The sequence below is a fragment of the Haliotis rufescens genome, unplaced genomic scaffold (assembly GCF_023055435.1).
Source record: "Haliotis rufescens isolate VD_foot unplaced genomic scaffold, xgHalRufe1.0.p SCAF_3, whole genome shotgun sequence".
Classification (NCBI taxonomy): Eukaryota; Metazoa; Mollusca; class Gastropoda; order Lepetellida; family Haliotidae; genus Haliotis; species Haliotis rufescens.
In genome coordinates, this window is record NW_025964001.1 from 63495902 (window position 1) to 63512814 (window position 16913).

At 41.6% G+C, this 16913-nt stretch overlaps 1 protein-coding gene across 1 annotated transcript in view; it reads right to left on the minus strand.

Annotated features, from left to right (window-relative positions):
• Window positions 1-16913, minus strand: part of LOC124132379 (inversin-B-like) — a 75291-nt gene that overhangs the window by 41447 nt on the left and 16931 nt on the right. Inside the window, exons 3-4 of the mRNA XM_048403265.1 lie at window positions 6732-6922; window positions 2483-2702 (exon numbers count right to left, since the gene is read on the minus strand). Of these exons, the coding sequence (XP_048259222.1) occupies window positions 2483-2702; window positions 6732-6922 (411 nt within the window). The remainder of the gene's footprint in view (window positions 1-2482; window positions 2703-6731; window positions 6923-16913) is intronic.

Sequence of the window (16913 nt, forward strand, 5' to 3'; positions counted from 1 at the left end):
TACTACATATCATACGCCATTTGAAAGGTCTAACCTTACTGTTTATAAATATGACAGTTATGTTTATCACATAATTGCAATAATGCTTCATAAATAATTACGTAAACAAACTGTAAATAAACTGTAGGCCGTAAGGCTTTGCTGAATTTTAAAACTGCCCGAGAACAAATCTGTCAGCCTCGGGCCTACGGGAAACCTTCATTGAAAAGGATAGCTGTTAGCAAATTGTGTCTTTCCATGAGATTAAAATAATCTGTACATACATCTAGCAAATGGGAAATATAGGTTCCTTAAGCTGTAGCTGATGGTATTTCTCCCACCCAGGTGAGCAATGTATGCTGGGGGATGATGTAGCATAGTGGTTGAAGTGATCGCTCGTCACCCAGAAACCTTCGTTCGAATCCCCACGTAGGCACAACGCGTGAGTTGCATTCTAGGTGATGCTACCACAATATCGTTAGGGGATATTACCTTAATAAAACCCTACTCATGGACCAGTCAGACCCCATTCTTCCCCACCCACCCCATACCGTCATTTCTAAGTCAAAGTCGTTGCCATGGAAACTCGAAACATAACACCCTAAACCATCAAAAGGCACCTGTTCACCATTAGACCTATCTATGTGCCAAGTTTGGCCAAGATATAACTCATTTTTTTTAACTTGACGGAAGGACGGACGGACAGCACCCTTCCCTTTATCCCCCTTCCACTTCGTGGCGGGGTATAATAACCAGTCGTGAATCGATATGTCAACTCCAGCAATATATTTGTTTAGATTTTTGTTTTATAAAACAAAACAAAAACAAAAAACTATCGATAAATATACATAATGCTCAATAGTTTCGCATTTTTACAAGATCTATATACATTCGGGAAATGGAATGAGCATCTATTCTATGTTTTATGTATTCGTAAATAATACATATAAAATGTGTTTGGTAGCATTTGACATTTCTGCCTTTCTTATGCGTAAATTAATGTATGAAAAAGCCTCAGCCCGATCTATCATCTATCGTAATGTGTCACGTGGGGAGGGCGCGTCACTCAACGTTGCGGGGGATACGTTGTATTTAGCTCCGTCAATACAAGAAATCGAAATTACGCAAGAAATTTGTTATCAGTAATCTACGATTTCCTCGAACATGGTTTACGATTAATGTGATCGACATTTCCTGACCTGGAACAGCTATGTGACATTTCCTTGTCGGTTATCCCATATCGACAGATCCCGTGTATAAAATTACAATACACAAATGAACCTCTAGACTTTATCGGGATCTGAAAAACATTGTTCAGTAAGACAAGTTCTCGATGGTTATCGATAATTTACGAATGGATCTTAGTTGTTATCGTTTTATATTAAGCCATCATTGTGGACGCTGATCTCAATTGAGCCATAAAACCTCTAACCAACACGACTCTCTGTACGATGCGTGTACATTCAGCGGCGATCGAAAAATGCCTTTCCCTTAAGATCGAACAGTTTTCCTCTGTACATTCAATGCTTATTCAATATTCGTACAAAATGATCAAATATCATGTTCAGACGATCATATTTCGCCTCCCTACGTTCAAAGGCCATCTTCCCCACAAACAACGCTATCTTCCCTACGTATAAACACCCTTGTCCATACAATTCAATACTATCTTCCGTATAAACAACGCTATCTTCCCTACGTATAAACAACGCTATCTTCCCTACGTATAAACACCCTTGTCCATACAATTCAATACTATCTTCCGTATAAACAACGCTATCCTCCGTATAAACAACGCTATCTTCCCTACGTATAAACACCCTTGTCCATACAATTCAATACCATCTTCCGTATAAACAACGCCATCTTCCGCATAAACAACGCCATCTTCCGTATTAACAACGCCATCTTCCCTACGTATAAACAACGCCATCTTCCCTACGTATAAACACCCTTGTCCGTACAAACCAATGCCATCTTCCGTATAAACAACGCTATCTTCCCTACGTATAAATACCCTTGTCCGTACAAACCAATGCCATCTTCCGTATAAACAACGCTATCTTTCCTACGTATAAATACCCTTGTCCGTACAAACCAATGCCATCTTCCGTATAAACAACGCTTTCTTCCCTACGCATAAATACCCTTGTCCGTACAAACCAATGCCATCTTGTCTCTAAAAACATCATCTTCCCTACTGACAACGCCATCCGTAAAATCAAACACCGTTTTTTCCTAAGTACAAACACCATCTTCACCCGCAAATAACGAACGCAACTTCTGACGATCAAAGGCAACATTCACCAATATCAAACACCACCATTCCTAAAATAATCACCTAGCATTTGGCATTTTGGAACAAATCATTTACTGTATTCACAATCATGTTTCGTTCGTCCTAAAACGACAGAGCATTGAATCCACACGTTCACATTAAAAAAAACTCTGACATCAAAGCAACCCGTCTATGTTGTCATCGTTCGTCTGCATTGACACCTACCCCCTGTTCCAGAAGGATGACTAATTGGTCGTAGTTGTCGTTCTGGCACGACAACATGACGGCGGTGTTGCCCTCCTCGTCCGCCATCCTCCACAGAGAGTCTGGAGGAGCCTTGCTCAGCCTCACGACCGCCTCCAGGTACTGCTTGTCTCGTATTGCACTGGACCGGTGGACTATCGTGGTCCCTCGATGGTCAGTTTTCGTCAGGTCCGGATTGTGACTAAGAAAAGATATGGAAGAGGTAATAGTGAGTGAGTGAGTGAGTATGGTTTTACGCCGCTTTTAGCAATATTCCAGCAGTATCACGGCGGGGGACACCAGAAAAGAGCTTCACGCATTGTACCCATGTGTGGAATCGAACACGGAGTGACGAGCGAACGCTTTAACCACAAGGCTACCCCAACAGCCCCGAATAGTTAATAGAGCGTGTCAATTTGAGTTGGTATATATATATATATTTAAAATTATAAGATAATACAACTTTTTGATCGCAGCAGAATCCTTATTTTTTACTGTGGGCACCCCGCTTGACTCAATGGACGCATAGCTCATACGTTTGCTTGTCCCGAATATTTTGAGTGAAAGAGGTTTTACTGAATAGTCCTTCTTTGTAATTGACACGTCACACCTTACATGACAAAACATTCTTCAACAAATTGGACCCTGAAATGAAAAATACCTCAATATGTGGGGTTACAAGACGCTTTGGTGTGTCTGCAACCGTACTAATCATTCTCACTGACCAGCTTCGTCTAATCTCAGCTAGACTGGTTCGTGCTGTTACAAACGCGCCATCACTTTACCAACTACAACTAACCGGTCTTCATGATGGCCGAATGTGATATCCCAGTTAATGCTACAATGTATATGTGATCCGTGATAGGGTACATATGCGTGCAACTAGGTCTCACAAGCATTCTTGTCTCCATGACAACTTCCCACGTTCATCTCGAAGCGAAAAGCCTTTAATGTGAACGGAAATTATAAATCAATCCTTGACTTAAGTCCTAGAAATGTCAAGCTATTTAAACAGAGCCTTAATCTAGGCGATCTTGAGGGACATTTGACAAGAATCTTACGAATTACAAGAATGAGAATAATAATACTCTCGACATAAGGACACCGCCTTAATGTCCAAGACCTGTGACACAAATAGTCATCTACGTTAACGAGCAAGGCGAGATCCCGCGAGATGCGATCTACCGATAGCTGCTCCGTCTGCGACTCAGTCCTATCAGCGCGACAAGGGCGGATAAGCCGTGTAATATACAGCATTCCCCTGTGGAGAGTTACGTCCCTTATGTCCTCTAGAATCATATGATCAGGTGTTCGAATCCTAGAATTGCTCTCATTCTGATTCTTGGAATCGGAACAATACCCGTGGGTGTATGCAGTGGTAAACGTCTAAGACATGCATATTGACAGGTCGTGATTAAACTGAAACAGTGTTCAAAGCGGCGCTAAATCTAAATCATTTCATCTTCCCGAGGCAAGGGAGTAAACGGACAGTAAAAGTCCAGTTTCCATCCTTGTCGAAATCGGCTGGAATCGCTGGGCTCGATCGAAGCGCCACCAGAGGCTATTACAAATTATGTCCCTTCTATGTCCCTCCTATTGACAAATCAGATTCCACCTCTCATATCACTTGCATTTGCTTCAAACAAAATGGCGGCTCAGGGGCAAGCCAATCTGATCGATAATCAAAATCTACATGGTCATAAAACGGGTCTTTCTTCGCGAAGTGCATCAAATCACGTGAGCACCTTGATTAAAAACATGAAAAGATTTGGAAAATATCTGTTGAAGCCGAGTTAGTGGTAGCCATGCTATGCAAATCCTGCAATCGACTGAAATCAACACGGCTGATTACGAACCGGATGTCGATTTCGTTACCCGATTTTGATTGGACTACGCATAGATTCGTTAGTCCAGCCAAAATACCAGCTTCGTTCGGCAAGGTTGGAAACTGGACTTTTATAGTCAGTTGACAAACTTGCTTTGGGAAGATGAAATCGTTTACGCCTATCAAATATACACACCATGCTGATGAGAGGTCATATGATGCGTAGCAGCTGCATCTCAGCTTCAGGATGTCGATAATTATACGTAACGGTGACTCTTATATACACCCACATTGTCCAAGAAAGCACAAGAAAAAACGCCAGCTGTGTCAATGTCACTGTGCCCTAATCCATTTGGAAATCCTCCTCATCAAAATGTATGTATCTTCAAAATCTTCCGAACACTTAATGACAAGTAAAATCCGGTTAGCATACCAAATGACAGCCTCCGAACCAAACTATATATCATCATCCTCAGATGTAAGACTTTTGGGGGGGCCGTGGTCGAGACTAATGGGAGATGCTGTCGCTGATATCATCATCTCTGTATGGCGATGAATTGATTAGCGCACAATGACACTCGCTCAGTAGGTTTCTCCAAGTGTTTCCAAACCAGACCTTATACTCTCATTACCGCTACGGAAAATCGTTATTCCATCGAGTCAATATTGCCATGCGAGTTCGTGCACAAAATGGGCATGGTAATATGTTGTTTTAATGCTCATATAAACTGGTATAAATCATTAGACCGGTGTCACATAGCAATAATTGACGCCGAGCTCCACCATAGGCAATATGCCATAAGGGTTCCTCGCACATATAACCCATTACTGTCCTCAATAGAAATGGTGACCTCATTTCGCGATACAATTTACATTAATAGTCAATATATGCGTCAAATAGATTTATTTTAGAGAGAAGTTTGCAATCGTACAATGAGCAACATACATTAAGTGGAACTAATGCCAACAACAAATGGAACTAATGCCTGCAATGGTCCTCCTGACCAACGAGGAATTACAAAGAATCAATCATGCAATGATCAACCAGCAAGGAATTCAAGTTAACAATCGCGAAATTGGGAACCTACCCAAACAGGGATTCAAGTTAACACTCGCAAAATGGGGCACCTACCACCATAGGAATTCAAGTTAACAATCGCGAAATGGGACACCTACCCAAAGGAAATTCAAGTTAACAATCGCACAATGGGACACCTACCCCAATAGGAATTCGAGTTAACACTCGCGCAATGGAACACCTACCCCAATAGGAATTCAAGTTAACAATCGCGAAATGGGACACCTACAAAAAAAAGGAATTCAAGTTAACACTCTCGCAATGGAACACCTACCCCATTAGGAATTCGAGTTAACACTAGCACAATGGAACACCTACCCCAATAGGAATTCAAATTAACAATCGCGAAATGGGACACCTGCCACAATAGGGATTCAAGTCAACACTCGCGCAATGGAACACCTACCACATTAGGAATTCAAGTAACCAATCGCGCAAAAGGACATCTACCCCAATAGGGATTCAAGTTAACAAGCGCGCAATTGCACTTCTACCCAAATAGGAATTCAAGTTAACAATCGCACAATGGAACACCTACCCCAATAGGAATTCAAGTTAACAATCGCGAAATGGGACACCAACAAAAAAGGATTTCAAGTTACCAACCGCAAAATGGGACACCTACCACAAGAGGAATTCAAGTTAACAATCGCGCAATGGAACACCTACCCCAAAAGGAATTCAAGTTAACACTCGCGCAATTGAGCACTTACCCCAATAGGAATTCAAGTTAACAATCGTGCAATGGAACACCTACCCCAATAGGAATTCAAGTTAACAATCGCGCAAAAGGACATCTACCACAACAGGAATACAAGTTAACACTCGCGCAATGGAACACTTACCCCAATAGGAATTCAAGTTAACACTCGCGCAATGGAACACCTACCCAAATAGGAATTCAAGTTAACACTCGCGCAATGGAACACCTACCCCAAAAGGAATTCAAGTTAACAATCGCGCAATGGAACACTTACCCCAATAGGAATTCAAGTTAACACTCGCGCAATGGAACACTTACCCCAATAGGAATTCAAGTTAACACTATCGCAATGGAACACCTACCCCAATAGGAATTCAAGTTAACAATCGCGCAAAAGGACATCCACCCATTAGGAATTCAAGTTAACCCTCGCGCAATGGAACACCTACCCCAATAGGAATTCAAGTTAACAATCGCGAAATGAAACACTTACCCCAATAGGAGTTCAAGTTAACACTCGCGCAATGGAACACCTACCCCTATAGGAATTCAAGTTAACACTCTCGCAATGGAACATCTACCCCAATGGGAATTCAAGTTAACACTAGCACAATGGAACACCTACCCCAATAGGAATTCTAGTATCTTCAACTTTTTTGTGTACAGTGCGTAATGTAGAGGTGTTCTGAGATTTCTCGTTTCCTGAATGTTGACGTCTGCTCCTGCCTCCACCAGGTGGCGCACTATGTCCTCCTGGTACTGCTGCAGAGCAATGATGACAGGCGGCACACCAAACTCATCTCGTTCGTCAGCCAGCTGAAACAAAAACTTTGGGCTCAGGCATGATCTTAGACTAAAAAGACTGTCTTCGAAAGAATATTTCTTCTTCTGATTTGGTTTGGGCGATGGGGTAGCCTAGTGGTTAAAGCGTTCGTCCGTCATGCCGAAGACCCGGGTTCGATTCCCCACATGGGTACAATGTGTGAAGCCCATTTCTGGTGTCCCCCGTCGTGATATTGCTGGAATATTGCTAAAAGCGGCGTAGAACCATACTGATTCATTCACTCATAAGCTTTGAGTCGGCTGAGTGAGTATTGTTTTCAGCCGCATCATGTACTGCAGTCATGGCGAAGGACTAGTATGATCTGTGAAATATCAGCAAATCTCGTAAATCGGAAAGGGATAGAGTATATTGTATTCGTGTTCTATAATATAACAATATCGTGTTCTATTTATTACCGAATAAGATTTCTACATACAGAGGCGAATTTTAGTGTTTACCTTTAGGGACAGCAAGTCGCAACCACAGCGAAACCACAATTTGTCGAATGACGTCAACAATCTTCAGCCATGACATCGTTTCTAGTGTGACGTCATTCCGACCTCACGTCAGAATAAGAATCGAATGACGTCGACAATGCCGTCCGGATGACGGAAACAATACGCTGTTGTCTCGAGACGTGATATGACCCAAGGGCACATATGGTTTTTATAAACCCCGATATGTTTGCCCACGTAGGTAATAAATTCTGTTATCGAACAGCCGTAAGTGAGTGAGTGTGTTTAACGCCATATCGAGCACTATTTCAGTAGCCTCGGCTTAAGTGATCACGTTTCCCAATTTGCAGAAACCAAAAGCAGATGGCGCTGACAAATCGAACGTGAATCTGTATTCAAGCCCATGATCATAGGATCCCGAAACGCCTAAGGGACATAACTCTAGCGGATTATTGGAAAAGAATGTGTCTATCGGTAACACACAGGATCGTTCACTGGACAGACTGGGTGGTCTGAAAGATAGTGTGTAATAAATGTGCGAAACGCTAAGAATTATTCCGACTCAAACCAACATCACAGATCCCCCAGGCTATTAAATGTGAGGAGATACCCTTGCCCCGGCTAGAATCAGATCCGTGGATATTTGCCCATTAACATTGGTGTGTGATTGTAGACTGTTCCGAAAGCCCCCCGGGGTATCGTCAATGCGATTCAAATGGACGGAGAGAGAGAATGAATATTGTTTTCCATCGTAGTCAGTATCCCGTTTATTCCACGGTGGGAATAGAAAGTGGCGAATTTCGATTCCACATTCGTTGAAACGTTGAACTTGTGGCATTTATTTGAAAGCAGCCACTTTCTAATTTTCGTAATTCAAACTTATTTTGACCCTTCAGACTCATCTCATTTCATCACCGACACTCTCTTCACATTGTTCCCCCATTGTCCCACGTGGGCATTCGGAAAGAATGTGTGGCAGCTCGTGGTCCTGTGCACAGCGCACAGGTCAAAATCAGATGAAGCTGAGCAACGTCGGTCGCGGTGAGTCCTTGGATGGGTGACCACGTTTCGGCAGCTAGGCTCCTGAGAGTTTCTAGGGCTTCGGTCCTGCCCCACACTGAAGCACATGTACCACATGTGGCGTCTCCTTGTTCAAATGACTTTGTTCGAAATGTGACCCGGCAGTAAATGGGTACCCGGTAAGATGAGATGGCAATGTGGTTGTTTACCTTCTTTGGCGCCTAACAGACAGCTTGGGTTGGATACTCCCCAGGGAGCTGAGAATGATTCTTGAGTGCACACTGATCCAGTGACCGGGGAAATAATAGCGCTTTAAACATGCCCCCGAGTGGAAACATGAGCCAATATAAATTGTCTTTTATTATTTTAATTGGACGGGTACAGCATAAGTATTTGTGACTTTTACTTTGTTGCGAGCGTTCAGCTCTGAACTCCAGATTTTCTTCAGTCTACATTTGTACTCTGCCCGAAGTTTTTCCTTGATATGGGCATTCTGGAGTTTGTCCCTAATCTGCATCCCTAATGCTAGGCCTGACCTTCCACGAGATGGTCAATAACTCCTCCTCCAACTAAACTGACTGATCCTCGCTCTTCTACCTTGCCACGTTTCAGATGAAGAATGTTGCATTTGTCGAGCCCAAAGGACAAGCCGATATCATTAGAAAAGGACTCGACAAGGAGAATCTGTTTTTATAGTGTGGATCCTCCATTGGCAATAAGTTCAAGGTCAATTTTTATTATTGTTAGTATTATTGTTGTCTTTAAATACCACTCAAATAGAACCGGGAGATCACGGTGTGGATACCATTGAGAGTATTGACCACCAGAGAGGACCACCACACCAATGACCAGATTATTTAATTTGGTCTACGTCTCCCGACGGCTCAAAACTCACCACAGCGATAGCCCCTGCTCGGAGCTCTCCCAGCTCCCGACTGTGCCAGGCAGATACAACCCTGCTGTTGAGCTCCCAACCGTAAAGGGGAATGTACGAGTAACTCTCCATTCCTTAAAAATAATGGAGCAGAGGCCCCGCAGGGGCCGAGGCCCATTATTTTTTAGGATAGGAGAGTTACGAGGATATTCCCCTACTTAAAACTCATCCCTACTTTTACACTTTGACAATATATTCTGTAGTTGAAAATATTTGAAAAATTCAAATGCTGCTTCAAGATAATGTACAGTTGACAAGCAACTCTCCATTCCTGAAAAATAATGGAGCGTTCAAACAATAGAATGACGTCACAGATGTGCTTTAAAAGCTTGCGAGGACTGTCGTGACGCCAAATACGTTTCTTTCCTCTTATATTTCTTGTTTGTTTGTCAATTTAAGATTCGATTTAATTATACTAGCCATGTAGTTAGTGGGTGAGAATTTAAGGGAGAACTAATCTTAAACAAACGAAAGAACATTCTTGTGTGAAAAATGTTTTCACAACTGACTTCAGTGACACTAATACAGACACACACACACACACACACGTGCGCACACGCACGCACACGCACGCACACACACACATACACACACACGCACGCACGCACGCACGCACGCACACACACACACACATGTTCACTGCCCTTTGGGGTTGATACCTGGAGTATCCGTCAAGATCCGGGTAAAAATAGGTCTTCAGCAACCCGTGCGTGACTTAAGAGGCGACTAAAGGGATCGGGTGGTCAGGCTTGCTGACTTGCTTGATGCATGTCAGCGTATCCCAATTGCGTAGGTCGATGCTCATGATGTCAATCACTGGATTGTCTGGTCCAGACTCGATTATTTACAGACCGCCGTCATATATTGAATATTGCTGAGTGCGACGTTAAACAACAAACAAACAAACAAACAAATGCCACCTGGAGGATAACGAAGGTGGCACGTGCTGGGATGGAGCTTGCCTTCTTTTCTACGGTTGAAACCGCCCGCTCACCGCATTAAACATTACGAACCCGTCCAGCCTGCAATCCCCTTAATTTGAATTGATGGCAGACACGCACCGTAACTATAGCTGTAAAGTCAAATATTTCAAGACATGATGGTTGACGTCAAAAGCTCAGATCAAAACAAGGCATAAGGTTGACACACTCAAGTTTAACAAAACAGTAACTGTTCCCCAGATCACTGTTACAACTTGGCATCTGAAAAAACGCATGAAAAAGCATACTTCTAACGACTGCCATTCAGGGAGACTGAATCAATATTATCAAAGGAAGTTTGGTTACTTGGAAGAAGAAAACGATGAGTTCTATCAAATAATATTTCATCATTTTCCAATCTTGAAGCCCCAAGAGTCGTTTGTTATGGTTTCACTAGCAAATGGATTCCTCATGCAATCGATTCTCGCTGACAGAACAGAATAACGGTACGTGAAGGTCACGCTCGGCTATTTGAAAAGATCTCCACACATGCAGTAAACAGAGAATTCCGTTAGATTGAAAAAAGATCATTTGATTGTTTGCAGGTAATTGCACTAAAGCCCACAGACGTATGTTATTGAATGTACATGTGATAATCACTTTCATATTTCAACCGCATCGCCCGATGATAAATCTAAGGACGTCGTGAGATAAACGCAATTCTTTTCAAAGGATCGTTATACACTCTCTCACTCACTCACTCACTCACTAACTCACTCATGGTATACAGGTAGAGCGTTCGAGAGAGCGGAAGGTCCGGGGTTCGATCCCCGGCCGCGTCATACTTGTTGTTACCCTGTTTAGCGCTCGACATTAAGGGGCTAAAACAAGGATTGTCGGCTGGGATACAGTATACTGTGTCTGAGTGGGGTATTCGTGTTAAACTGCGGCATGGTATCTCAGTGAGCTAGCACTATAAATCGACATCAGTCCGGACTAGTACAAGCAGACACACACACAGACGTGCATGTACGTCACTATATAAGTGCAATAATCTTGGACGCGACGTTAAACCCAATTTCACCTCACCTTATCATTACACAGTTCTGATTCTTTGTGAAGCGTTTTGTGATCATCTGATGTCGTATCAGTACGCTGTGAACAACTATAGATGGCGTGCCATGAACTAATGTCATTAGAGCAGATTCGCTTCTATTCTCCGTCTACCTCTGTGCACACATAACCCACATCCCCCTACATCTTTTACCAAATAGAAGTAAGGAACAATAGCGAACAATAGCGATTACTCTGAATTACGACTGAAGAATAATTTCATCATTAGGCACAAACAACCTCCATTGTCCTCCGTAATCCTCGAGAGAAGAGAATAACAAAATACCCTACATTCCCAATATAAACCAAATCAACAGTAATCAAAAGCATTAAATCAAAAGTTTGTCACAATGAGAATTCTCGCCCATTAAGCGCCTAAAGGCGATCACGTGTACACATTGGGTATTGCTTACTCTCTACACTGCAGAATTTTCCATACGAGCATATGGCATCAGAACCCCGACCAGATCCATTATTCTACGAGGACAATGAGTTACCAGCACCAAACTAAATAGGCACGGTGACCGGTTTATTACAAAATACTGTAATACATCAATTACATGTTTTTTGCTTTCATGTCCACTACAATAGGCCTCGCTCAACCCACACATACACATCACTCGAGTTCCTACAAATAGCTACAATACGCCAGGCGAGGCCGTTGCAGTCGTCAATGGTGCCGGACAATAGGTGCTGCTGCAGAAGCGTTATTGAATTTGTTGGCTGACTAACAAAACCAATTCTTGGTTCTACCTGGCACCATTACAAGCCTGTCATACAACAGTGTTCTTATTGGTTGCCAAGATGCAACAGCAAGATTTCTTAGACATTATTCCAGTCGACCAAGATCGATACTACGAAATGACTAAACCTTGTTCTTTACAACTGGTTTATGTCTCTGGGCTTCTAAGATTTTAATCTGGATCAGACTTTGTTTTTTATGGTCAGACTTCGTAAAAATGTTTTCAAGGGTTCGTAGTTTCGTCAAACCGACAAGCATCATATGCTGACGGCCGAACTTTCCCATAGTGGTAAGCAATCTCCGTTGAAACCAGACGCCATTGTACAATTCCGACTATATCACAAGCATGTGTCCATGCGTATACTGCTCCACCGATGGTACCCGTCACAAACACATGCAAAGGCAAGTCAAGTGTTCACATGAACAAATACGGGATCATATGGAACAAGTCAGAATAAAGAATTGCATCGGACATCATTTGGGTCACTGATGTTCCAAATTAGGAAATGACTTTCACATATCTACCATAAAACATTTGTTAAAGTCTAGCCCTGTTTTGAGCAAGAGTCGTATGGCGCTCTTGAAAATCTTGGTAGAAAGGGCGTACTCGATTGTACCTCAAAAGCCGTGAAGTGTGGACGTTAAGGTTGGGGCTGCTGGAGTATTGCTCGACACTAATTAAGGTACATGTAACTATTGGAAAGTTGAAGTCCTCCCTCTTGTGACATGTTGATATATTGTTTTTAATCTGATTCCGTTTGCTCAGAGCTAAATTTGAAACAAATGAGAGGTTTCACTGGTCTCTTTCATTTCCAACTTCATGTGGGTAAATCAGGGGAAAGGAATTTGCTGTGTGACCATTTTTGAATGATTTCAGGGCATCGATATACTTCAGTTGAACTTCTTGGTTAAATTCCCGAGTTTTGATTTTGTAAATCCGAGCAGTTCAAACATGTTCAAACCGGAAGTACCTTATATTGAGTTGATAACCATGGTTAATAATATGATAAAATGATCACTTGCCGGGAAACGGAATACATAGTTTGGGAAACTCGATTGCATCATAAGATGAAAGTTCAGGACTTTAGTTCAAGCACCGTGTGATCTTTATGACATCAAAAGTTTGTTGATACGGCTGACTATCTATGAAAATGAAACAAATCGTTTTAAATTCTTCGGCATCCGCGCCCCTCCCAACACTCTCTCTCTCTCCTCTCTCTCTCTCTCTCTCTCTCTCTCTCTCTCTCTCTCTCTCTCTCTCTCTCTCACTCTCTCTCTCTCTCTCTCTCTCTCTCTCTCTCTCAACACACACACACGGATGGCAAACGGTATTAAGAGGAATACTGAGCAATAAAAATTAAATCGGAATAAAGTGTCCAGAAGGTGAAACAGGTCCTTCGATGTGTAGTTTGAGCGTCTTCATATTGGATATAAATTGTTAGTTAGTATTGCAGACCCCGAACTCATGGTATGAAAGCGTCACTTACTATAATTCCCAAGCCGGCGTTGGGATACTTATATCATCATCAATATCAACCTGAACTCCTCGTTACATTGATTCACTCCTCTCCCCCAATATTTACTCTGTATAGCGGAAGTAGTTCAATGCCGGTATATTTCAGTAATTGTGTATTGACTTAATAGGTTCATTAAGGAAAGTGATCCTTCACTGTTTAACGAGAGGGTATATTTATGATGTAAATGTGTACGTTGTCAATATCATTGACATACAGATTTCGATTCGAGCTCATATTCTATGAGGAATACCACTTGTTTGTCAGAATTATGTAGATTAAAAACAAAATAAATGAATAGATGTAACGCTTGGTTTCCTAAATCCTTTTTGTTTTATTTTATATATGCTGGAAAAGTTTCTTTTACTAGTCGTGGGGAAAAGGGTAGCTCATTCAGCTAGGAAGCAACACATCGTTTTTGCAGAGTTGCCTCCCTTTGGTGTGTTAGGATTCTATGATCTAAGGTTTGAATCCCAGTATCTTTGTTTAGTCACAATGATGCCCGTGATCACAACATTGGTAAACATGACATGCATCACTTCGGGTTTTCCTCCCACAATAAGCCGACACGCAGTGATATAACGGGAACGTTGTTCTTTTTCAAATCGGTGTTAAACCCAACATAAACTCATAAACACGTATACCCTTTTCGCGAACACCTGGTGTCATCACTGATTTGTACTGATCCATTCATGTAAAGTTCATCAATATTTTGCCTTTTACGCCCACAGAAATCTGATTATGTTCTTGCGTTGAACCTTTATTGTTTGTTTGTTGTTTAACGCCGCACTCTGCAATATTCCAGCTATATGACGGCGGTCTGTACATAATAGATATTGGGCCACACAATCCAGTGATTGATATCATGAGCATCAATCCACGCAATTTGGATACGATGACATGCATCAACCAAGTCAGCGAACTTGACCACCCGATCCCGTTAGTCGCCTCTTACGACATGCAACTGTCGCCTCTCACGACAACCATGGGTTGTATTGGGGAAGACCTATTCTACCCACGATCTTCACGGGTCTTCGCCCATATCGGTAAGCCTCAATCGCGTAATGCATTGTATTGCATATATTTCATGACCACAAGCCACGACAGAGCTTGTAAATATTTTGCACACGTAAAGGCTTTGAAATGTAGGGAGTTTAATTGTGCTACAGACTATTGAAAATGAAAAAGTCTGCCACAAAAATTATATTGTTCCAAGGTGTTTTTCTTTAAAAAAAAATATTTAGGCCAGTTGTTTAAATTAAGAAAATATATGGTGTTGCGGCTGTAGCTGAAACATATCTTATCTCCAGACAAAAAAACAGCGCCCTCGCCTCTCAGAATATAAATGGTCGGCCCACAATTACCGAAGTAAATTACTTCCTGGTCTTCATTGTCGATGACAGATGAATAGTTGTATAAAAGCGAGTTTTCATCAACTAATGGCCTGCGTATATTCCTCTATCCAATAAACATGTATTGTAGTTTTGCGTGACTTCTGAATGATTTATTTTACCGTCGCCGTCGCCTAAATTGCCAAAGTAAATTTTTTTCATACACGATGACACGAATATCGCTCTGTCAGTACAATATATATTCATTAATTCTTTTATCCAACAAACTTCATCATATAACTGTGGCATATGGTCGGGCCGTCGCATGAACTTCTTCACCAAATATAAATGGTAATTTCATATAATGGACAGTGCTATGGATACGATTAACCATCTTATATTCGTATTAATAAATATGCAAATGAGGTCACTTAGTAGCCTGGCTCCCTGGGTATGCTGCGCTGGCGCTACACTGTAGCGCCAGCACAGCATACCCAGGGAACCAGGCTTGTCACCTAACAGGAAGTACTTCTGGTAACCTGCATACATCGATGTGATGCGTATTTGCTCAATTGACAATCGCCTGGTGTTCCCAATATAATAAGGTGTTCTCGATGTGTGAGGACTTCTGTAAACATACATGGATACAAATCATTTGGCTCTGCATAATACAAGGGGTTCGCGCGGCATATATTACTATGCAGCTTCTATACTTATTACAGTGAGAGAAAAAAAGTCTTAAATTTCGATTATTATACGATTCATAGTTTTAGACTGTTATATGGCTGTGTATTTTTATTGTTAAACAATGATTGTAACTGTATTACATTGTTTCTGTTTAGATTCGGTAGAAGCACATTGCATTGTATTTGGACAGTGGTTAGTTGTCAGGAATGTTATACTTTTTAATGTAAGCAGTTTTGAGGAAATTACTATAATATTATTTAGATGCTAGTGCTATGTGTAAACGTTCGGTATACCGTGGACTGAGAGAGAGTGTTATAGAAACGTGTAGAATATTTCTATGTTGTGATGGCACATGATGATGTAGATATTCCAGTAGCTAGTACATTTGATTACATCAAGACCATCTTTCGTGTGAAGATCACTCATCACCCCGGATTCTCTGCCTTTGCTTTTCTCGGAAGCTTGACCACTGTCGCCGCTGGTTGAATATAATATTATCACTGACCTTTGCTATCACCACTGTATTTTTGTACTTGATACTGACCATTGTCATCATATTATAAACTGCCATTGGATATTATACTACCACTCGATTGTGTACTACCATTGTAATTGCTGTGCAGTTATTTTATTGATTTGTAAACCTAGTTAATTTTGTAATATAATTGTCAATTGTATACCATTTGTTGGTTTCACAATGAGTTCTTTTACGTAGAGATTTCTAGGTTAACATATTGTTTCAATTTGGGAATCGATACCTAACAAAATCTTCGCGTGTTTCCATATCGTAAATATATATATGGAATAGAAATAGCAATATGTGTGCGTTTGGTACTCACTAAACTACTAATCAAGTATATTTCCAATGAAACAGGGATGTGGTATTTCAGAGGTATATTTAACAAGGCAACATATCTTTCAATAAAAGCGATAAAACGCTTTCCATTATCAGAAAGGTATTTACATAACCATACCCTCAAGTTAGAGTCCAGGGTAGAATAGGTCTTCAGCAACCTGCGTTTTTTCTTAAGAGGCGCGAGTAGGATCGGGTGGTCAGACACGCTGACTTGGTAGAGGCATCCCATTGTATCCCATGCTTAGGTCGGTGCTCATGATGTCAATCACTGGACTTTCTGCTCAGGACATTATTATTTACAGACCGCCATATAGGCGGAATATTGTCGAGTTCGGCGTTAAACAGACAATGTGATTCCATAATCCTGAAAAGACTTTCTGATACTATCAGGCGTACACTAATATCGCCAAAA